Raw genomic sequence first — 25,643 nt, 5'->3', positions numbered from 1 at the left:
ATTGTTACCCTTTACCATTTCCTTACTGATGCCCCCACAGCATCCTTCAACCTTGTCTTTATAGGTATGTAGGTTTTGGTTGGGAAATAAGATACATGATTAGAAATAGGAACTATATGTGTATACACTGAGGCAGAAAAGTTTGTAATAGGTTTGGAATAATAGGGAGTCTTTGGAACTTTTTCTAGGATGTGAATTGATATAGGGTGCAGTTATATATAACTGTTACAGCACTAAATAGTTTGTATCACAATTGTTTACTTTTCTTTTCTGCTCCCACATCTATAGGGGGCAGACTTTTCAAGCAGAGGTCATAGCTTTGTATTCTCCGTTATCTCAGTCTCACTCTTCTCTGTTTCTCATTTTCCCAAAAGATCCTAAGGTTTCCTTCTTTTTGTCACATTAGTTCCAGCTGAGAATCACCCTCATTGAACTCCTGAACTGAAAACAGATATTACTGTTTCCTGAGGTGGTAGTTTTCTCTTTGCCCCATAGTAGATTCTGATGGCCTCCCTTCCCTGTTCTTCTCTTTGTCTCTGGAGGCTGATAGCTGCGAGTTTGAATCAGTGGGCTCTGACATGAAAGGGGAGACAATGTTAGAAGATCTAAGGGCAGGAGGAGAGGGTAATCAGGGTGTTTGTTTCCTTCTCTCCTTCCCTTTTTTACAGCAGTGTTCATCTATGGCTGCAGTTCCTGTTTGACAGTCACTTTTCCAAGATCCAGTTCTCACTGAATTCTGGTAACTGTTTCTTCTTGCTCATTCAGGCTACGAGTGGTAATAGATTTCTACTGTAGGTAATCCTCAGATACTTCCCGTCCTTGTTGATTCCTTAACCTGAATCTTACCTTCATAAATAGCCAATTTTTAAAAACTTAAACTCTTTTTGAGTGTGCAGTCTCTTTACTGCTGGGACCCTAGTTGATGTTTCCCAAGCCTATGTTGTCCTCAGAAGCCCATAGAAGACCAAGTAATCAAAGGAGGAGACCAATTAATGTGACACCTGACATGTGCACCTTTACAAATCTCACCTTTCCTTGGTTTTTGAATTTTCCATGCTTTGAATAATTTTCTCTCTCTTAGTAGCTGCAGAAAATTTGCTTTTTGCCCTTTCTTTCCTTTTCAGCAGTGAAACCTGCCTCTCATTTTCACCTATCAGAGGTTCCCAAACTTTCTCGATTCACAACATCCTCAGTGTTCCAGTAATTTTTTTACAGTGTGTCTCTAGGCCAAAAGAAATACCCAGTAGTTCCATTTATTAAGAAGTAGTTACTGGGAACTCCCTGACAACCAGTGGTTAGGACTCCACACTCTCACTGCCAAGGGCCCGGGTCCGATCCCTGGTCAGGGAACTAAAATCCCACAAGCTGTGTAGTGTGGCCAAAAATTAAAATTAAAATTAAATTAAAAAAAGAAGTAGTTACTAACTAAAAAGCTTGTGCACAGCAAAGGACACCATCAAGAAAATGAAAAGGCAATCTACAGAATGGGAGAAGATATTTGCAAGTCATCTATCAGATAAGAAGTTAATATTGCAAAATATATAAAGAACTTGCACAACTCAATAGCAAGAACAACAAAAAACAAATAATCTGATTTAAAATGGGCAAAGAAACTGAATAGACATTTTTCTAAAGAAGACATCCACATGGCCAAGAATGACATGAAATGGTGCTCAACATCACTAATCATCAGGGAAATGCAATTCAAATCCACAGTGAGATATCACATGTTAGCATGGCTGTCATCAAGAAGACAAGAGATAAGTGTTGGCAAGGATGTGGAGAAAAAGGAACCCTTGTACACTGTTGGTGGGAATGTAAATTGGTTCAGCCACTGTGGAAAACAGTATGGAGGTTCCTCAAAAAATTAAAAATAGAACTACCATATGATCCAGCAGTCCAACTCTTGGGTATATATTCAAAGGAAATGAAAACAGGATATTGAAGAGATATCTGCACTCCCATGTTCATTGCAGCATTATTCACAATGGCCAATATCTGGAAACAGTCTGTGTCCATCAAAAGATGAATGGATAAAGAAAATGTGGTATATATATACAATGGAATGTTATTCAACCATGAGAAAGAAGGAAAAACTGCCATTGTGACAACATGGATGGACCTTGAGGACATTATCCTAAGTGAAAGAAGTCAGACAGAGAAAGACAAATATTACATGGTATCATTTACATGTGAAATCTTAAAAAGTCAAACTCATAGAAACCAAGAGTAGAAAAATGTTTGTATGGAGAGGTTGGTAAAAAGGTACAAACTTTCAGTTATAAGGTAAATAAGGTCTGAGCATCTAATGTATAATGCAGTGTATAATGGTGACTAGTTAATAATACTATATTGTGTGAATGAAATTTGCTAAGAGAACAGAACTTAAATGTTCTTACCAAATGTAAATATTTTGTGTGTGTGTGTAAAATAGGTGATAGATGTGTTAATTAGATGGGAGGAATTCTTTAGTAGTATATATTTGTATATGTGTATCAAATCATCATGCTAACTACTTTAGAAAAAGTAGTTACTATTTACTTTCGGGCCTTACAGAGACTTCAGACAAACCATACAGATTCCTTAGTTCTACCACAGTTTCTTCTTTGATCCTAGGTTCAGATTCATAATAAGACAAAATGAAACACAAGTTGAGACAGTTTGCCAGTATTGCCAATCTGTACTTAGCTCAGATCATACTGCTCAGCTATTTTGGCAGTGGTTTTACTCCATGTAGAATTTTGTTGCTCTTGAGGTTTGACATTACCTACAAACATGCCCTTGCTTTATGGAATGGACCTGCTTCATCTGGAAAATTGCCAGCAAATGAGCAGTCATACTTGCAATTTAAATTCAATAAATATCAGTGGCATTTCCCTATATAGAGGGTACTTTGCTTTTCAGATACTATATCCCTGCTTTACTGAATTGCAGTAGATGTTAGGGGTTAAAGTAGGATTAGGGTTCCATGCAACAGTGTTATGAATAGACATAAAATATCTTAATCTGCTTTGGACTGTAGCCACTCTCCCCCCTTAAATTGTAGAGAGAGTGATACAGGGAACAATGCAAAGTAACAAAAAGTAAAGAGCTTTATACCTAAAATTTCATGTAGAACTCCAGGAAAGCTAATGTAGGCCTTAAGATAACCTTCCATCCCAAATCTCAGGTGTTTCTAACATACTTCAGGTTGAAGAATGGAATAAACAGACAGAGGAAAGAGAAATGAGTTAATATGTGAGTTTTACCAGAGTGGCTAGAGAAAATATAAAGGAGGTGATTTGACCTTCTCTCATCCAGAGAAAGATATACTCTTACAATTTTAGCAATGTGAAAAGTATAAGAACTTTTAAGAATTACTAATTTTGTCCCTAGCATCTATACCACTTGCATTTGCCTGATCCATAACAAGTTTTCCTCCCTGATACCATGGAAGAAGTTAGGAGAAAGTAGACCTCTCCTTTTCTAATCTAAAATAAAGTAGTCTAAATTACCAACCCCTGGTTCAGTTATGCAGTTTATTTCCCAAAATAACTGTTTTCAAAATACTTAAAATTTTAACTTGAATGGAATATTATAGCATTAATACCCACCACTTCTAAATGCCATTTGCTGATCTTAAAATAAAAAAATAATTATCCTGTACTCATCCTTACCCTTTCCTGACAAGTATTCTCTCCCATAGTAATTATGTATCAGAGAGAAGCAATGAGGTAGGAAGTCCTGAGCTCATATACTCACTGCCAAGATATCTTTTTCTAGTCCTTTTCTTCTGAGTGTCTATGAGACCTTTTGGCACATTGTGTCTTGACTCATTTTTTTCATGTTCTGTTTTTTTATAAGTGTTTTCTGTGTTCATTTGCATCAACTAGTTTTATTATTTAAAGTCAAATGGTTTTTTTATTATGCATACTAGAAGCTTAGATAATAAGATGCATAAGTTCACAAATTGAAAGTTTTTATATGAAAGAAGTAATTTATTACTTTGTTGAGCCTAAAGGGAAAAACATTTATCTCTTTTTGTGGGTGATCCACAAAATCCTGAAAAACAAAATAATGGAGAAGTCTTATGCTTTATAATTAAAATGTATGCAGATTATGACTTGTATGTAGAGGTCAATTTATGGCTTGACCTCCAGTTTATAAACTGTGTTCTACAAGTACATTTAATAATTGATTGTTAAAACCTTAAATATATTTTCCACATAAGCATTATTTTTAATGACTACAGAATGTTCCCTCATGTAGATAAGGTATAATACTCAAGTTGTCCCTGGTTTTGGGGGGGTTTTTTGTTTCGTTTTGTTGTGTTTGATGTTGTAATAAATGAACATTTTTCTGTATAAAACTTAGTTTCCTGTTTGCTACCTACCTACGCAGACCCCTGTAATCACTGGTCTTATTACCCGGTGGTATTCTTTAGAAGATTAAATGACCTAACATTCTTAAAGTGTTTGGCATAGTGTGTGGCACACTGAAAGTGGAGAATAAATGCTATTCACAGACCTTTTCCTGATCAACATTGGGATAAAGAAATACGAAGGTTTGAAATGGGTTCTTTGAGGTGAACATTGAGGTCTAGCAACAGCACAGCCTATGATGCCAATAGGAGAAGGAAAATCCAAAAGATTGAAGCTCTGAGATGGAAAGAAAGAGTTTCGGTGGTCATTCATCTGTATTGATTGTTCCCAGTTGTGTATTCTTTATCTAAAAGGAATACCTTAACTGGAGAATGTTGGAATATGAATGTCTTCCTTTTAGTTAAAATGTGTAAGTTTGTTAAAGTAATATATAATAGAGAAACATTATAAAAGCACTCTTTAAAATAGTGCAACCGTTGTGTATGTTATCTTTGTTTATTGTATTTGTATTTTATATTTTTTGTAATATTTTATTCACATGTGTGTCCAATGATGTGTTCCCTGTTTTCTTTATTTTTTATTTAATTATTCTAGTCACGTGAACTGGAAATTTCAGTTTATTGGCGTGATTGGCGATCTCTGTGTGCTGTAAAATTTCTGAGGTTAGAAGATTTTTTAGACAACCAACGGCATGGCATGTGTCTCTATTTGGAACCGCAGGGTACTTTATTTGCAGAGGTAATAAATGTATTTTATTAAATATGCATAACTACCATTGAAATTATATATGTAGGCAACATGATGTAGAAGTGGGAAGAGTATTAGGCTGAATGGCAGACAACTTGAATTCTTGGCTCAACTCTGCCACTAAATAGGTATGTTACCCTGAGACAAGTCATTTATCCTCTCTAGGTCTGTTTTCTCATCTAGAAAATGAGGAGATGGAACTAAATTATATCTCAGATTTTCTTAAGTTTTCAAACTTGCAAGTTTATTGAATTTCATGAACCATAAATCTAATGCTATAGTCATGTCAACTTGAATTTTCTTAACTGCAGGTTACCTTTTTTAATCCAGTTATTGAAAGAAGACCAAAACTCCAAAGACAAAAGAAAATTTTTTCGAAACAACAAGGTAATTACTGAGAAATCAAGTACAAAGTGTTTTGGTGTTATCTTAAATACTTTAAAAATGTATATACTATTTAAAAAGTGATATCCATCTTTTCTTTGTGTTTTCTTCTTATTTGTTCAATTATTTACTTCTAAATTTTGTTATGGAAAATTTGAAACATGCGTAAGTATAGAGACTAGTGCGGTGTGCCATCACTCAGCTTCAACAACAGTCAGCTTATGTCCAGTTTTGTTTCATCTATGTTCCATCGCTTACAACTTCCTCAGATTATTTGAAGCAAACCCAGACATCATATTGATTCATCCATAAATATTACAGTTAGTATCTCTAAAAGATAAGAATTCTGTTTTTAAAACCTTAACCACATACCATTACTAGACTTAAATGAGCAATTCCTACGTATTTATTTTTAAAACTGATTTTGCTTTTTTGCACTAGCCTTTAATAACAAATAGTTAAGAACTGTTTTTTTAAGTGACAAATATTGTTTGTTCTTCATAAATTATAAACCGATGAATATGAATTCTTAAATTATGGCTTTTGGTAATATATTAAAAAAATACTTGTTCTGTTTTCTTTATTTACAATATCCACAGGCAAAACATTTCTCAGAGCTCCTCAAATGAATATTAATATTGCCACTTGGGGAAGACTAGTGAGAAGAGCTATTCCTACAGTAAATCATTCTGGCACCTTCAGCCCTCAAGCCCCTGTGCCTGCTACAGTGCCAGTGGTTGATGTACACATCCCTGAACTAGCACCTCCAGCTAGGTATGTGTCTTAAGATTTTTAAGCATTGCTCTTGTAAAATAGTTATTGTGACATTTGTACGTATTGATTACAGTGAGCCTATTAAAAGTCTCATTTTTTCCAAATAGTATTTTGAAGCTAGTGCTCTGCTTACTTTTAAAACAATAAAATTGTTTGCCTTAATTGTAAAGTTATTTAAAATATATACTTTTGATTACTGCTTTTGGTGAATTGCTTTATCTTTTATAAGTGATTCTGCAGTAACCAAATTGGACTTTGATCTTGAACCTGAGCCTCCTCTGGCCCCACCACGTGATTCTTCCCTTGGAGAAATAGATGAATCTGCTGAATTAAGAGATTTGGATACACAAGGACAGGTAAGGCATTTTAAACCTTGTATAATTCCTTTTCACCAGATAAATTACCAGTAAAAGCATCATAGTGAATGAGATGTTAAAAACATCTCATTTAACATTTTAGTTAAAAAATGCCTGTGTGAACTGTGTTGTTTATGTTGCTTGTGAATGAAACATAAAAACCTCTGGATGCTCATGAGCCAGGAGAGATGGAATAGGCTGCTTAATCTAGGAGCATAGGAGCATGGCTGATATTGGATGACATGTTGCCTGAAACACTGTGCATCTTCTAACTAGGTTAACGTGATTTTTGAAAATGCATGTAAGATGAAAGTAATGTATTCATTTTTTTAAATTGAAATATGGTTGATTTACAACATTGTGTTTCAGGTGTACAGCATAGTGATTCAGTATTTTTTCAGATTCTAGTTCATTATAGGTTAGTACAAGATAATGGGTATAATTCCCTGTGCTATTCAGTATATCCTATTGCTTATCCATTTTATATATAGTAGTTTGTATCTGTTAATCCCATACCCCTAATTTGTCCCTCCCCCCTTCCTCCTCCCCTTGGTAAGCACAAGTTTGTTTTCTAAATCTATGAGTCTGTTTCTGTTTTGTATATACATTCATTTGTATTATTTTTTAGATTCTACATATAAGTGATATCATATAGTATTTATTTCTTTGTCTGACTTATTTCACTAAGCATAATATTCTCTACATCCATCCATGTTGCTGTAGAGGGCATTATTTCATTCTTTTTTTGGGGGGAGTAATATTCCATTGTGTGTGTGTGTGTGTGTGTGTATGTATACACACACATACATTTTTTAAAAATTTTATTGAAGTATAGTTGATTTACAGTGTTGTGTTTAATTTCTGCTGTATAGCAAAGTCACTCAGTTATACGTATATATATATATTCTTTTTCATATTCCTTTCCATTATGGTTTATCACAGGATATTGAATATAGTTCCTTGTGCTATGTTGTAGGACCTTGTTGTTTACCCATCCTATATATAATAGTTTGCACCTGCTAATCCCACACTCCCAACCCTTCCCTCCCCCAAACCCCCTCCCCCTTAGCAACCACAAGTCTGTTCTCTATATTTGTGAGTCTGTTTTTGTTTCATAGATACGTTCATTTGTGTTTTATTTTTGATTCCACATGTAAGTGATATCATATGGTATTTGTCTTTCTCTTTCTGACTTACTTTGCTTAGCATGATAATCTCTAGGTCCGTCCATGTTGGTGCAAATGACATTATTTCTTTTTAATGGCTGAGTAATTCCATTGTATGTATGTGTGTGTATGTGTGATATATATATATATATATTTACCACATCTTCTTTATCCATTCATCTGTTGATGGACATTTAGGTTGTTTCCATGTCTTGGCTATTGTAAATAGTGCTGCTATGAACATAAGGGTGCGTGTATCTTTTTGAATTAGATATTCATCTGGGTATATGCCCAGGAGTGGAGTTGCTGGATCATATGGCAACTCTATTTTTAGTTTTTTGAGGAACCTCCATACTGTTTTCCATAATGGCTGTACCAATTTAAACACATTCCCACCAGTAGTGTAAGAGGGTTCCCTTTTCTCTACATCTCTCCAGCATTTATGATTTGTAGACTTTTTAATGATGGCCATTTTGACCGATGTGAGGTGGTACCCCATTATTGTTTTGATTTGCATTTCTCTAATAATTAGTGATGATGAGCATCTTTTCATGTGCCTATTGGCCATCTGTATGTACCACATCTTCTTAAACCAGTCGTCTGTTGATGGCCGCTTGGGTTGCTTTTGTGTAACTGGCTATTGTAAACAGTGCTTCTGTGAACATTGGGGCTCATGTATCTTTTCAAATTAGTGTTTTTGTTTTTTCCAATGTATTCATTTTTTTTACCTTTTTTAGATAAGAGTAATATATAATTAATAACCATAAAAATGAATATCCAATATCTGAATTTTATTTTCTCACCCATATTTATGTCAACTTTTAACATTTTTTTCTTTAACTATCCTTACCTAATAAGTTGTTTTCTGAATGTTTCTATGATTTAATGAGTGTTTAATATTTTACAGGTTTCAGAAACAGTTTTTGATACTGAGAATGACAGAAATAGACTACTTCCAAAATCTCAATCTGAGTATGAGCCTGATATTCCTCAATCAGGCCTAGAATATAGTGGTATTCATGAACTTGAGGACAGAAGGTAAAGAATATGTACACAGCTTTGCTACATGTTTAGTCCCATACTTTTGCCTTATTTTGATTGACATTACTGTTTTCAGATCTCAACAAATGTTTCAGTTTAATCTACAAGACTTCCGGTGTTGTGCTGTCTTGGGTAGAGGACATTTTGGAAAGGTAATCTTTTAAATTTTCTTGGAATGCCTACAAAAGTAATAACTCACATGGGAAATAATTATTTTAATCTCATTTCAGGTGCTTTTGGCTGAATATAAACACACTAATGAAATGTTTGCTATAAAAGCCTTAAAGAAAGGAGACATTGTGGCTCGAGATGAAGTAGACAGGTTAGTTTTTTAAAAATGAAATTGTTTATTTTTCTGAAAATGTAGCTTATTGTGAAAAATCAGTGTATGTATTGCAACAACAAAACTTTCTATTTTCCTAATACAGTTGACCGTTGAATAACATGGGTTTCAACTGCATGGGTCCACTTAAACATGGATATTTTTCAACAGTAAATGCTACAATATTACATGGTCTATGGTTGGTGAATCCACAGATGTGGAGGAACTGCAGATACAGAGGGCTGACTATAAATTATACACAGATTAACCCCTGTGTTGTTAAAGGGTCAACTGTAATAAGTAAAGAAACTAAATAAATTAATGCATAAGGTAGGCATTAATTAAATGGTTTTCTTTCTAGCTAACTCCCTCTTCCCCTTCTTAAGACATTTTACTGCTGAGTGAATACCAAGGAAAGATGATGAAATGTTTAAACTAATTCTAATAAGTTTTTTTACTTGGAAATGTTAAACCGTTTATATGGAATAGGAACTGTTACACATCTGCGGTTGGGTGAGGCTATTTCCTGTTCATACTACAGAAGTAATAGATGTCATTTACAAATAATCTTCAGTTAACTGAATGGTTAATATATTCTGCTTTTGAAAATGCACCTACATCTATTTTTTGCTCTATATTTCTGAAAATGATATTTTTTGACCACAGCATCTTACATTTCTGGGTGTAAATTGATACGGATACCTCTTGATCTACAATTATTGAAATGTAAGGATTTTGGAGATAATATTGTAATTAGGTTAGAGAATACACTTTAAAAAGACTATCTCAAATTAATAGAGTGGTTCAACATGGAAATTATTGTATAATAAAATGGCATATTTATTACAGAATGAGGCTTTCATTTGATATTTAGAAGAAGTAGTATTTTTCTTAAACCACCAGTTTAAGGAAGCACCAGTTGATATTAATAGAAGACAGCCCTGTATAATGAGAACAGCCTGTGATTATCAGTGAGAAGGCTTCTCTAGTTCTGATTGTTCCTTCTTACTTAATGATTTGATCCCAGGGCAATTCACTGAACATCTTTGAGCCTCAGTTAACCCACATTTTTTTTTTTTTTTTAACCCACATATTTTTAAAATATATTTTTTGGTAATACTTGCCTTACCGAATTGTATTAAGTGCCATATAGATATATCAAATTGCTATTTTTAATATTTTTCCATGATATGGGAAGTTCTTAGAATTAGGATAGATCTTAAAAGATGTGGGTTTCCTTTATATAAAATAATATTTTCCTTTTGGATTTGCCTATTTGTTTTTTATCCATTTCTCATACTTCTCAATTATATCAAAATAAACTCTTCTCTGATCTAAAACTACTTAGAGAGGATTTTGCATAATATTTATGAAATATTCTGAACACTATAGTATATGCTAACAACTGTATATTTCTGTTACATAAGTAGTTAAAGCAAACCTTTAATTACACTGTCAGTTTGTTTTTAATTACAATAATAGTAAGGTCAAATGTTTTTCTTTTCTGGAAGAATGTTTGCTTTATTCCAGATTCATATATGGTAAATTCATTTATATCCTAAAATAATAGGAGACTGGTACTACCGCAGTTAATAATGGGAAAGTGGTAATTACTTGGTGGTTTATATAACTTTCTGCTACATTGTTACTACTTTGAGCCACGTCTCTGTAGGAAAAAACTTTCTAATTAAATATAGATAGAATAATATTAATATTACTATTAAAGAAGAATGTCCAGATCAGAGGATGAAGCTTTAGCCAGAACCTGGGACATTACCCCTACTTAAAATTAATCCAGCCTTAGTGAAAAGTTGATGAGTGATCTTCATCTAACTTCAGTTATAAATCCATGTATTCAGTAACATGGAAGTAAAATAATCTCCAGTAGAACCAGAAAAACAGAGAAATGTAAAATTCAGAGTGAGAAATAAAACTCACTGTTAGAGGACTTTGAGGAAGGCAGCAAAAAAAAAGAGCAATTAGAGGAAGGCAAGAAAAAAAATTAATTTAGAAAATAAGGAAACAGACCAGCATGTTTTTAAAAGTTATATAACTTGCAAGTCTGAATAGTAAACAACTAAGCAGAAATCTTTTATATCCACTTTCTAGCTCATCCTTTTAATAGATCCATAGAATTCGATGTTATTGCATATCAGTGGGGGTTTTTTTTCCTATAGTTGTTTCTGAAATACTTGATGGTTCTTAATGACAGTTTTCCTTTCTAAATTTCCTCTTTCTAGTGTGAATTTTATTATTTTACTTATAGAAAATTCTAAATCAACTTGTTTTTTGTTGTTATTTGGTTTGGTTTTTTTTCTTCTAGTTTTATTGAGATATAATTGACATGCAGCACTGTATAAGTTTAAGGTGTACAGCGTAATGATTTGACTTACATACATCATGAAATGACTGTCAAAATAAGCTAAGTGAACATCATAGAGATACAAAATTGAAGAAAGAAAAAAAGTATTTTCCTTGTGATGAGACCTCTTAAGATTTACTCTTTTTTTTAATTATTTTTATTTTATTTATTTATTTATTTATGGCTGTGTTGGGTCTTCGTTTCTATGTGAGGGCTTTCTCCAGTTGCGGCAAGCGGGGGCCACTCTTCATCGCGGTGCGCGGGCCTCTCACTATCGCGGCCTCTCTTGTTGCGGAGCACAGGCTCCAGACACGCAGGCTCAGTAATTGTGGCTCACGGGCCTAGTTGCTCCACGGCGTGTGGGATCTTCCCAGACCAGAGCTCGAACCCGTGTCCCCTGCATTGGCAGGCAGATTCTCAACCACTGCACCACCAGGGAAGCCCTAAGATTTACTCTTTTAACAACTTTCATATATAACATACAGCAATGTTAACTTTATCATATTGTACATTATATCTCTAGTACTTATTTATCTTATAACTAGAAGTTTGTACCTTTTGACTGCCTTCATCCAATTTCCCCTCCCCTCACCCCATCTCTGGTAATCACAAATCTACATCTTTTTAAAGGAACACAAATTATGCACTAACTTCAAAGTAATGTAATTCATGTACAAAGATCACGTTTTCCACCTACCATTAGTTGAACTTCTTTCTGAGTGCCATCTTACCCCACTCCTGTGTAGGAATGTTAAATGTGTGTTACTGTTATGCCTCCTCACTCAGCTTCCTTTTCTTACCAGTTCACATTTCAAAACAACAGAATAGACTTGGAAGTATATTTTTGTAGTTGCAGAACAAAAACACAGCTAGCCAGATTTTCTATATATATCATATATACGTATATATGATTTAATCCTAAGATTAGCCTTATTAATGTTGTAATTTTCCACTGACCAAAATAACTGTTTATATAGTTTTTAAGTTTCTATCATGTCTAATAATGTACTGAAGGAAGTACACCAAAAAATGTTAGAATGAAACTAGTCACTTAGGGAGATAAAACATTAATACATTAGTTATATAAATAAAACAGATTAGATATGTTTGAGTTTAAGCTGAACAATATAGACAATCGCAGCTCATAAAAGGGGGAACATCAAATGAAGATGTGCTGGTGGATTTAGATAAGGCCTTGTAAAGAAGATTGGATTTGTGCTGATCTTTGGCAGATGGAAGATACTTGGGAACATGGAGAGGAGAGAAATGACAAGATAGAGGAAAATGTTCTGGACAGAATGAATAAAGTTTGAAGTTTTGAATAAGGTTGGATTGTTTCATAGACTTTTAAGGAGGATACACAATTTAGATTAGGTTGGGAAAAGTTAAAGACTTCTGGAGCAGCTTTCTGGTGTGCTGTATAATGCTTAAAATTAAAATTATTGTTCCTGTTGGGGTCTATAAAGATCCTTCCTCCTTTACCTAATAGTCCTAAGACATCTATCCAGCCGTCATCAATATTGTCAGTCCTCATCAAACAATTCTATGAATGGCATTAAAACCATTTTAAGAGGAATTCTGGTTAATCCTTTAGACCATTTACATGTTCAACACAGGTCTAACCTTATAGTTACCCAGTTGAGAATTAGTAATTCACCCATAATAGATTAGTAATTCACCCATAAACCATACATAGTGAAGAGGCCACGTTTGTCATCTAGTTGAGCCCAAAACATCTTGCCAGTTTGTCTTATTTCATCTGAATATTTTATCCTCATTAGCCAAAATTAAGATTCACATAGTAAATCAATTGTTTTAGAATCTGTCTTACAGATCTTGCCCAATTGGACATTGTTTTCCAATAAATTTAAATGGTGATAAAGTCAAAGCTGTTAACTGTTCTTTCTAATCTTCTGTGTATTTATTTCTAATAGTGACTTAATTTGTAGTAACATTTAGAAACCTTGCAAATGTATGTAGACATAAGCCCAACGCTTTAGAAACAATTACAGTGGGGCTTTCTGTTTCTGAGTATATATAAAGTTGTAAACAGATTGGGTGAAATAAGAGGGTAAGAGTTCATCTAGAATGTGACCATATTAAATGGAGTTTAAACACTATTTCATAACAGCTGCATTTACTGTCAGTATTTAAAACTGAACAGGTGTTTTAGTTCATAATTCAGAATACAACTATATTAACAGAGCAATAAAAATTCCATGTTCCTTCTACACAACAGGTATACTCTTAAATGTTTTCAAAATTCTATTTAATTTTCTTGAGTCATAGCAGTATAATCTGGATACCCAAACAAATGCTTTAATCTTTAAATTAACCTTTTTAAAATTAACTCTGAAGACATCCAAAAGAAAGGAGAATGGGTCTACCTCCTTCTAACATTAGAATTTTGGTTTGGTATTTTGAAATCAATAACCAAATACACACACACACACACACACACACACACACACACATCTAAGCAGTTCTTTAATTTTAAAAATGAAAGCATTATTAATGCTTTTCAACAAACAATGTCAATTTTTGATTCCAGTCTCAAAAACAAACAAAAATGCCTATTTTGTATTAGAAACATAAATGTAATCTAATTGTTAATAAAATACATCTGTAGGTATATTTATTTTGATCAGGTGCTTAAAGTGTTAATTCCAAGTTGTATCTGAATAATATTTGACCTGGTTTTCTTCTGCTTTGAGGTGTTTTTTGTTGTTGTTGTTTAGATTTTTTTTTCTTTTTTTGGTTTTTCCCCAGTTACACATACACATGTATCTATTCTTTTTCAAATTCTTTTCCCATTTACGTTGTTACATAGTACTGAACAGAGTTGCTTGTGCTATACAGTAGGTCCTTGTTGGTTATCCATTTTAAATATAGCAGTGTGTACATGTCTGCTTTGAGTTTTAAGTCAGGTTGATTTACTAAATATTTTCAGGGGGAAGAAGAGTGGTATTTTTTGTTATTTAGGCGAAATTGTTTCAGAGTCAGTAAGTTTGACCGCTGTTCTTTTAAGCAGCTTGTAAGAGTTCTTACAGGGAAACCTGTGATAGCTATAGATTTTATAGATAAATTGTATCATTCTCCAGGAGCTTCCTTGAAGTATGTTATAGAATTCTCCATGTAACTTCTTTATTTTCCAGTTAGCCTTTTCAATTAAAATTTTATGCAGTGTATCTTTACCTCTCAGCTTCATATATTATATAATAGAATATTTGGATACCATAGCTTGTGAATTATAAGTATATACTGTCCTTGAAATTGCCTTGATCACAAAATATGTATTTTAAAATTATGCTTTAGATTGCTAAATCCTCTGACCAATTCCTGAAAAATTTGCACAATTCACTCCCAATTAAGCCTTTTTTATTAACTATTACCACTAGCCATATGTGTGCTGCTCTGATACTATCAATGTGAACTTTGTCATGCTAATCATATTTAGTTTTCATTAATATATTTCTATTAAAGTTATATATATCAAGTAGCCCAAATTTTTCAAAGCATTTATAGCAGAACTAGGACACATATTATGGTTTTAAAGTTATAATGATTAAGAACTTTGCATATTTTAGAGTTTAGTAATTTTTAAAGAATGTTATTTCCAACTAGAACTTTAAAAAAAATATACCAGTGATTTTTAAATGTTTTCTCTTACAGCCTGATGTGTGAAAAAAGAATTTTTGAAACTGTGAATAGTGTAAGGCATCCCTTTTTGGTGAACCTTTTTGCATGTTTCCAAACCAAAGAGCATGTTTGCTTTGTAATGGAATATGCTGCCGGTGGGGACCTAATGATGCACATTCATACTGATGTCTTTTCTGAACCAAGAGCTGTGTGAGTATTTAGCATTTCTCTGAGTTTCTTCATGACTGATTTCTTTCTGGGAGGGAAAAAATGCTCTCTGAATTTTAGATTTATTTTTTTCCTTCATATGGAAAATAGATGAAGGAATATTAGAACTCCTTACTTACCTTTTTGCCATAAATAAATGTTATCTATTTTTCTCTGTTGTTCATGTTGAAAATTTCATGGATTACCCTAAATCACACTTGATAATTTAGATATACAATTTAGGTTTATTTTAGTAAAATCTCTTCTTTTTTTCCAGTATATTTTCTCCCTAGGGAATGCCATCTAGGACCATGGCTTTAAGTATTAACTATACTCAAAGTACATTGTTAAGTGAAAAAAGAAAATGTAGAAGAGTTTGTATTATATATTTGTGTGAAATATTTGTATTTGCATTTTAAAGGGTAATTTAAAAGAGTATGTCTTAAGTGTTTGCTTGCATGTGCTTACAGTATCTCTAAAGAAAATAAAAGAAAGTGGTATGCGTATCGCCTCCAATGAAAGACATAGAATCCAGATATGATACTTAATAAATAACTGGGTATACTGTTTAAAATATATATTTCACTGAACGCTTACAGGATGTCAGGTACTGTGTTAAATATTTTAATTTATCACTATAACCCTTTTTGTAGTTTTTGAATTTGATATTATATGAAGGTTTTGCTTATTCAGATGCAAAGGAATAAATAATAGCAAACATTTGTGATTAAACATAATTATATATATTCTTTCCCTGTTGTTATCCCAGTTTTATAGCTCTTAAGTGTTGGAGCTAGGATTTGAACCTAGGAAAATGCTCTTAATAGCTACACTGTATATGCAGGTGTTTACTAAATTTATATCTCCAGCCCTTACCTCTTACCTAAACTTCGAATTCCAATAACATTCAGCAGCCAACTTGACTCTTCCCTTTATATGGCTAATAAGTATTTCTTGTTTAACATCTCAAAATGAACGCCTGATATTTCCCATTTCCCCCCACCTCACCCACCACTTCCCAGCCTGTTACTCTTCTAGGCTTCTCTCTTATTAAATGGCAATACCATCTATCAGTTGTTCAAGCCAAAACACAGGGAGTCATTCTTGATTCTCTTTTTTCCTTACATGCAACATCCAAATTCTACCTGCAAAACATAACCCAAATCATAAATCAGTAGTAAAACTTTATTGAGTTTACTATTGAATTTTTATCACTTGTCTGTATTCTGACAACTGACATTTGTGTAACATTTTTACTTTCATTCCTTTATTTGATTCTCATCATAACCATCAGAAGTATAATACAGCAGATAGTAGTACTAGGGCATTAGTTCTGATGGATAGTGAAGCTTTCAGAAAAGGAGGCAAAAGCCACAAAATAATAGAAGGCTACTAATAATTCATTCCCTGCATATTTAAAAATTAATACTTAAAAATTAAAAGCAAGGCATCTAGACTACGCCTAGCCGTGCGCTAACTGCCTTGGGAATTTGTTTTGTTATGCCTTTTCTTTAATAAATATAAAATCCTATTCTGCCTTAACAAACTTTTTATTTTTGCTGAGAGTACAAATTATATAGTACCAATGAAACAAGTCCAGTGAAATACAAGAATAAAACGCTTTATTGCAATACTTCATATCTAAAGTACCTCCCTCTAATCATTCAGATCTCACCTCAAATGTCATTTCTTTGGAGGTCTTTCCTCATTACTTTTAACTAAAATACCACTGTATCACTAACATCTAAATCAGGCCACACTCCATTCTATTTTATATTTTATATTCTCCATAGCACTTTATACCTGAAATCACCTTATTTATTTTTTACATTTTTATTGTCTGTCTCCCCTCACTAAAGGGGAGCAACGAGGACTATGTGTATTCTGTGTACTAGTGGAACACCTAGAAGGGTGACTCACATATACTAGGCAAACATTGTATTCTTATTGCTTGAGACGAAGGAATCGAAATTAATTTGAGTCCTAGCTTTGCTGTGTTCCTGCTATGTCGCTTTAGATAAATTACTCTCTCTGAGAGCTTCATTTTCTGATTCTGTAAAATATTTATCTTAAAGGTTTGATTTGATGATACCCAGTATACCCAGTTATTTATTAAGTATCATTAGGACAATCTGTTTACAAATAATGAAACAAAAGAGAAATCAGAGTATTTTTATAATTGTTACAGTATTGTTTTGCCACCAGAATAAGTTTGCTTAAAAATAACTACCTTAAGCAATTTTAGAATCACATTTGTTTTAATGGACTTCAGCTAAATCTTTTAAACTTATGTTAAATAATTACATAAGATCTAATGTATAATCAAATATTTATAAATAGTTGCATTTTAAAAATCTCCAAATTATGGTTCCATTTTTGTAAAAATAAACACAAAACATATCTACATGTACACGTAAATGCATTCTAAAAGTTTGAAGAACATTCATGAAACTAACAAAAGTAGTTACCTTTATGGATAGTAGTGGCGTCGGGGTGAGATGGAGATGGATGAATGAAAAATTGTGCTTTGGGGTAGGGGTATTATGTGTATTTTATAGAGGAAATATCCATGTATTACTTGTAAAATTAAGAACTGATTCTCCTAAGTGGCTCCTTATAGGCTATTCTACACTGAAGACAGATCTGCATTTTTTAATTCATTCATTTATTTATTACCTACCTCCTTATTCAGTAAGGCTATTGTGTATCAAGCATTTTGCTAAGCATTTAGGCTAAACACTGAAAAAGACAAACATGGTCCGATCCCTCAAGAGTTAATATTCTAGCTGGGTTGAAGTTTTTCTAAGATCTAAACCTGTTTATCCAATTTCTAGACCTCTTCACCTGTCCCAAGGCAATTTGAGGTCAATATGTCTAAAGGCAAACTCACTTTCCCCACAAAACTTTGGCTACTTCTGTATTTCTCCACCTATTCATTACAATAAAAAGGAAACCTTGAGAGTCATCTTCAGCATTTCCCTCTCCCTCATCCTTTATAGCTAATGAGACACCAAGTTCTATCATGCTTGTTTTAAAGTTTCTCTTGAATCCATCTCTTATTCTCTTTGTTGCCACTACATTAGAGGTACTCATGATCTTTCATCTGTACTATCATTTTAGCCTTATCTGTTCCTTTTCCCTCTGGATATCTACCTACTTCCACTCCACTTCATACTACTATCAAGAAAGTTCTCTGTAACATAAATCTGATTATTCTGCCCTGATTAAAATGGTTTGATTTGCTATCACTAAGAGAAGAATTTTCAGTACAGGCATACCTCATAGATGTTGCAGGTTCAGTTCCATACGGAAACAAACATCATAATAAAACAAATATCATAATAAAGTGAGTCATGTGAATTTTCTGGTTTCCTGGTGCATATAAAAGTTACATTTACACTATACTGTAGTCTATTAAGTGTTCGACAGCGTTATGTCTAAAAAAAAAAAACTAATATACATACCTTAATTAAAAAATACTTTATTGCTAAAAAATGCTAACCATCATCTGATCCTTCAACAAGTTGTAATCTTTTTGCAATAATAATGTCAGAAATCACAGATCACCATAACAAATACAATAATGATGAAAAAGCTTGAAATATTGAGAGAATTACCAAAATGTGACACAGAGCTCTGAAGTGAGCAAATGCTGTTGGAAAAATGGCACCCATGGTGTTGCTCCATTCAGGGTTGCCACAGACCTTCAATTTGTAAGAAAACACAGTTGTCTGTGAAGCACAATAAAGTAAAAACACAGTAAAACAAGGTATGCCTGTGTTCATAATATGACATTCAAGGTCCTTCACAACTTGATCTCAGGCTATCTTTTCAGCTGCATCTCCCGCTATTTCTTCCTTATCCTTTACTTCAGCCACAACAAACTCATTATGGTTGTCAAACAGGTTATGCCTTTTACACGTCTATTCGTTTCCCTCATAGGGGAATACCCTATATTTCCCCCACAAAAGTTCTACCTTTCATACTGTCCTTCTGCCTTTATGATGGTATATTGTAATTTCTTCGAAGAACCGGATCACATGTCTACCCCAAGGGCTTCAGTGACTCCACCAGGCAAAGTTAATGGCTTCCATTTTAGAGTCGGTATTTTTCTTATTTTTAAATTTTACCCCTAATATTTAGCACATATCTTACTTATATGTCTGGCACATAGTAAGGACTAAATAAATACTTGTGAAATTAGTTAACTACAGAGTTCTGCTTTGAAGCATAAAAGTATAAACTGGGATTCAAGAGTAGTGGAATTTATTAAACTTCTTTTGATTTAATTCTTAAAACAGATTTTATGCTGCATGTGTAGTTCTTGGGTTGCAGTATTTACATGAACACAAAATTGTTTATAGGTAAGTAAAGTTTTGATATTTTCTAATTGCTTATTTTGATATGAAGTAGAATTAAAGATAATTAAGAAGGATATTTTGTGTTTAACCAGCTTCTTAATTTTCTCTTTCGTATGATAACTGACCACTAAAAAAGTTAAACTCCAATTTTGAAAGACATGGTTAACACAATAATTATATGATGAACTTCTTTGTTACTGGTCCTCTGCCCATTACCTAATTAGAATAGTCAAATTATAAGTTGGCCTATGATAACACAATTTACCAACAATATTCATCCTGGTGAATATTTTATATTCAACTGATCCACTTGTGCCAGATTATAAAACATCACCTTGCTTCCTTCATTAAGCCTTGCTGTCAACTAGACAGTGTACTTGATGACATATCTGATTTATGTACTGGCACAAACTCCTTACCAAATTGCAGACCAGTTAGAAATAGTTCATAGCCCAGCAACTAGTCTATGGTTAACACTTTGAATAACATTGGTCTAGATGAGACAAATTATGGGAAGGCCAGTCAGAATTAAAAGACTATAAACATCAGTTTATTCAAACTTCTAACAATGTTTCCAAGATAACTGTTTCCTAATGGCCCTATTTAACTTAAAGAATAAAATATTTTCAACTTAATTTGTAATCATTTAGTATGACTTAATAGCTTCCTCTTTATTTTGAATTATTCTCTTAGAAGGTTAAACCTGCTCCCTTATACCTTACTTACACTGTTTGTTTGATAATTCATTCTTATGGATGGCGTGTAGGCAAACTTCAAAGTTAGTCCAAGTCCGAGAGCTCCCTGATGGTCTGGTGGTTTGGATTTGGCGCTTTCACTGCCATGGCCCAGGTTCAGTCCCTTGTGGGGGAACTGAGATCCTCACAAGCTGCGTGGCATGGCCATTAATTAATTAAAGACTTAATTAATTAATTAAACTTGAGTTAAAGATCCATGAACTCCTTCTGAGCTTTAAAATATATATTTAAATAGATCAAACATTTCTCTTTTAGATACATTATTCCTTTTCTACATAACGGGGAAAATGTTCAGAAATTATTTTTTGTAAAGTAATAAACTTGCCAAAAGGAAGAAAATGAACATTTGTAATATAGTATTTAAATCTCAAACCATAACTTGAAAAAATTCATTTTTAGTAAAGAGAAAGTACGGCTCCTATTAAAATGATATTTTTACTGATATTATCTACTGATTTTATTGATTTTTTTTTCATTTTGCATTTTTTTATCCTGAACAGAGATTTGAAATTGGATAACTTATTGCTAGATACAGAGGGCTTTGTGAAAATTGCTGATTTTGGTCTTTGCAAAGAAGGTAATTGGGTATTTTAAAGTGCCTTTTCTAATAGATTACTATTCCTTTGTACTTTGGAAGTTTTAAAATTTGTCTATGGAGAGCAAAATGTATTTTTTAATTTATTAAAAATTAAACTTTAACTTATTCTTTATTGAGACTTACAGGTTGTTCATATAACCTAATTATCATATTATTAAGAATTTATTCTGTGAATATGAATAAGATTAGGTTTTTAGAAATCATAGTATAAAAATAAGATTATCTTTGTATGATTAATAATTCTCTCTACTCTAAGAAAGCATTGGTTAAGCACCAAATTTTTTGCTTTGCTGCGATTGTGCAGAGTAAATTATGCATGCCTAAAAACTTCTCTCCTGCTTCTTAAAACTTTTAACATCTTAAATAGGAAAAAAGTATGCATATGCCTCAAGAATCTTTTATGTACCTATACATGTGTGTGTGTACACACACAAACATATGTAAATAAATATGTAAACTGGGGAAATTTGAATCAAGAAGTAGCATAAGAAAATGTAAAGGGCATGGGCTTAGGCACCACACAGTCCTAAGTTTGAATCCTGGCTCTGCCACTTATTTGCCCTGTGTCTTTGGACAAGTTACTTTTAACCTCATTGAGTCTGTTTCCTCAGCTATAAAATGTATATAATCCTTCTTGTTTAGGAGTATTATGAGAATTAGAGATAAGTATGTGGCACAGTGTCTAACATATAGTAAATAGGTACACTTAATACACTGTATTGTAGCAAACATTGTCTGTCTCCCCCTCTACTCTGGTAGCTTCGTGTTTCTTATTCAGCTTTCTTTCCATAGTATATAGTATAGTGCTTGGCACATCTTAAGTATTCAGTGAATGCTTAATTAATAAGTAATTGGATGAATTAGTGAGTGAACTTTATAAATCTGTGTCCATCAGTTACCAACTGACCTCCTAATTATTGAATCTAATGAAAGTTTTTTTCCTTTTTTCCTACTTCTCGGTATTGGACACTATTGACTTAAATGCTTTTGTTCCTCAGAGTCTGGCCTTAGCCCATTGCTTTTCTCAGGCAGTTTTTAACTAGCAACTATATTCTAATGATTTCCAAATCTATTATTTCCTTTCCTAACATATATAGTCAACTATCTACTAGACAGTTTTACTTGGTCAGCAGGTACCTCAAACGCTGCACAAGCAATAGTTTCTTTTCCTCAGTCTCGTTTGAAGTTGATGGTGCCACAATCCTCTCAGTCTCCCAATTTGAAATGTGGAATTATCCTGGACTCTCTCCTCTTCACTACTTTCTACATCCTGTTAATCACCAAATTGTGCTGACATCTACCTCCTTAATATTTCTTAAGTTTTTCATCTTCCCTCTACCACTGCCACCCATCATCTTGTTTTGACAAGACTACTTTAATAGCCTTTTAACTTTTCTGTCTCTATTCTTTTTCTCCCTCAAATCAATCTGCCATGTAATTGCTAAAATGCAAAAGGGGCCCATATAAATACAAATCTGACCATGGTACGCCGCTACTGAAAACCTTCAATGGCAAAGATGTGATATACATTGCCCTTCCTGATCTGCCTGCCTCCTTCTCCAGCCAGATCTCTTGCAGCTGTCTGCCTAGTACTTTCTGTTGCAGCAACAATAAACTGCTTGCAGTCTTTGTCTCTCCACCACTATCACTCATCTCAGCTCTATTTGCTGACTAATGTCTGCTCATCCTTCACTCAACTCAGGTGTCACCTCCGCAGATAAGTTACCTGAGGCTCCTCTCCTCCTATCCCAACTAACAAGTCCGCTTTCATAAGATGATGTGTATAATGTGCTTTTAGCAGTTTAGAATACAATGAGACATTTTCTTCAATATGTAGAATGTATGTTTGACTAATTTATTACTAAATTTTGAGAAACATATTTAGAAAACGAGTTAGCTAAAGTCTTAAATGTATTTTGAGTTTGATTACCATGCACAAATGTACACCTTTAATTTTGCTTCCTAAGGATATCTTCTATTTTTTTTGCCAGATTTTTTTCTTTGCTAACAAATATTTGAATTTTACCTTTTTCAGGAATGGGGTTTGGAGATAGGACAAGCACATTTTGTGGCACTCCTGAATTTCTTGCCCCAGAAGTATTAACAGAAACATCCTATACAAGGGCTGTAGATTGGTGGGGCCTTGGCGTACTTATATATGAAATGCTCGTTGGTGAGGTAAGCAGTATAAAATAGGTAAAAGGGAAACGTGATTGAAAGAACAAAGCATGTCACTTATAAAACCACTTAATATGTCTCCTGCGTAAGTAGAACTTAAGCTTTATAAATATTTATATATATTAGTAATTGCCTATGATCCTATATTACCTTCACCATCTTTTTTAGATTTTTATATTATCTGTGGAATGTATACCAATGCTTCAAAAATAGTTTCTTATATTTCAGTGTTGCTCTGGTTATATTTTATGATTTTTAAACACAATCATACATAACTGATTATTTCATAAGAAATAGAAAGCAGGAAGACTGATAAAAGGAATGTACTCTGTACCTGTAAAGAACGGTCAGCTATATTTTAGTCAAAAATAAATGTTACCTTCAAAAGTGATACAGTAGAATTGAAAAGATTAACATTTGTTTTCCTACTATTTTCTTTAGATTAACTTAAATTTCTGGGGATAACTTAGTTGTATACAGAAATTGTTACCACTTAGAAAACAGTGAATTATATCTAATTGATAAAGCAGTAAGAAGAGACTAATCTATTTTGTTATAAATTATTGGAAATGATAAATTAGGGTGGAATTTAAAAAGAGTAAATATTTAGACAAGTAATTGAAAATTACTTAGATTGGTTTGATGATCTTGAGATGCAAGAAAAATTACCTTGCATTGGTTCATTGTTCTGCAGTTTCCCTAATGCCAATGACCAACCTTGTACATTCTAGGCATGAAAAAACTAGTAGCTGAATGATGAATGACTAAATTATTGAATGTCAGAAATTTCTAAAGTTTTGCTCTGTGATTGTCATTTAGTGGCACTTATACCAAACAAGTAAATAAATGAATTTAGTTCATCCAATGACAGTACCTTTTGATATGTCAAATTGGAGTGGAAACTTGGAAAAGGAGGAAAAGAAATAGCGAATTAAAATGTTTACTATGTGCTAGGCACTATTCTATGTGCTTTATAAGTATTAGCTCATTTAATTTTTCAGCAAACTTTAATGAGCTCAATAGTAGTCTTATGTTTATCTCCAGATGCATAAATAGAGGCACAAAGAAGTTAATAGCTTGCTTTAAGTCACACAGCTCTCATATGGTAGAGCTGGGATTTTAACCTGTCTGTAAACCATTGTGCTTTGCTGCCTGCAGGATAGGGTATTTAATCCACCCAAATTTATTTCTTTTCTTAAGACCATGGGTTCAGATCTGAATTTTTCACCTCTATTTAGAAAAGCATAAAGATGGAAAGATATATTTTATCCCTAATCCACAGTGGTCTTTACTTTCTATGAGCGCCAGAAGTACTCATAATAGTTGTTTCTATAAGCTCTGACATACTTGAACTTTTTTTTTTTTAATAGGTTTATTTTATTTATTTACTTATTTATTTTTGGCTGCGTTGGGTCTTCGTTGCTGCGTGCGGGCTTCCTCTAGTTGCGGCGAGCGGGGGCTGCTCTTCGTTGCAGTGCGCAGGCTTCTCACTGCAGTCACTTCTCTTGCTGTGGAGCATGGGCTCTAGGGCGCAGGCTCAGTAGTTGTGGCACAGGGGCTCAGTTGCTCCGCGGGATCTTCCCGGACCAGGGCTCGAACCCGGGTCCCCTGCATTGGCAGGCGGATTCTTAACCACTGTGCCACCAGGGAAGCCCTTGAACTTTTTTTTTTAAGTAACATTTTTGTTGCTTTGTTTTTTAAACGTAGTATTCAATTATGTATGAGATTTATTACCTAAAGTATGTGCTTGCTTAAAATGTACTCTCCATATTAGAGATGACATGCAAAAAATGAGTTTATTGCAAAATACTATAGAATTAAGAGCCAAGAGCCAATTAATTCTACTTCCTCCGATTCTAAAGTGTCTGGGGGATTTGGCAGTGAACAAGTGAGGAAGCTCCTGTTCCATATTTTTTAAAGGAACTTCTCATTGATTAAGCTCTTAATTACTAGGAGATAAAAGACAGTGAATCTGGCTATTTCTTAGCAATTGCTTTTTGCAATTTCATTTCTTTTTAGCACCACCATAAAAGGATAGTTGGGAAAAGAACTAAACTTAAAACTCATTGGTACATATATTTTATAATTTTATAGCATTGGTGAAATTTTAGCATTAACTTTTTTTAAGTGTATAAAAGTGAGGTTTGGTTAAAGTTTATATCTGATTCCTCTATTATTACAAATGATTGAAAACTCACTGGATATATCATGTGTTTTCAAATTTGTATTTGTATGAGTTTTGAGGACTTGAATCAACTCCAGGAATAAACTAACATATCAGGTCCCCTTTCTCTGTGTCAAAGGAGAGTGAAGATATCAGAGAGGTTTAAAATAACCTTAGATATTAGAGTTAGATCCTTGACATCTGAACAGACTATTGAATTCTTTTAAT

General features: G+C 33.3%; 1 protein-coding gene across 3 annotated transcripts in view; it reads left to right on the top strand.

Annotated features, from left to right (window-relative positions):
- The window catches only part of PKN2 (protein kinase N2), a 127,262-nt gene that overhangs the window by 98,955 nt on the left and 2,664 nt on the right, over positions 1–25,643 (top strand). For all 3 annotated transcript variants that reach the window (XM_082383308.1, XM_082383306.1, XM_082383307.1), the window contains 11 exons: positions 4,956–5,099; positions 5,420–5,495; positions 6,092–6,266; positions 6,496–6,622; positions 8,696–8,826; positions 8,906–8,981; positions 9,060–9,151; positions 15,186–15,362; positions 19,661–19,723; positions 20,976–21,052; positions 23,109–23,251. In XM_082383308.1, coding sequence (XP_082239434.1) covers positions 4,956–5,099; positions 5,420–5,495; positions 6,092–6,266; positions 6,496–6,622; positions 8,696–8,826; positions 8,906–8,981; positions 9,060–9,151; positions 15,186–15,362; positions 19,661–19,723; positions 20,976–21,052; positions 23,109–23,251 — 1,281 coding nt within the window. The remainder of the gene's footprint in view (positions 1–4,955; positions 5,100–5,419; positions 5,496–6,091; positions 6,267–6,495; positions 6,623–8,695; positions 8,827–8,905; positions 8,982–9,059; positions 9,152–15,185; positions 15,363–19,660; positions 19,724–20,975; positions 21,053–23,108; positions 23,252–25,643) is intronic.

Source organism: Balaenoptera borealis, assembly GCF_965194805.1.
Source record: "Balaenoptera borealis genome assembly, chromosome: 1".
Classification (NCBI taxonomy): domain Eukaryota; kingdom Metazoa; phylum Chordata; class Mammalia; order Artiodactyla; family Balaenopteridae; genus Balaenoptera; species Balaenoptera borealis.
This window is presented reverse-complemented; position numbering and strand designations above follow the sequence as displayed.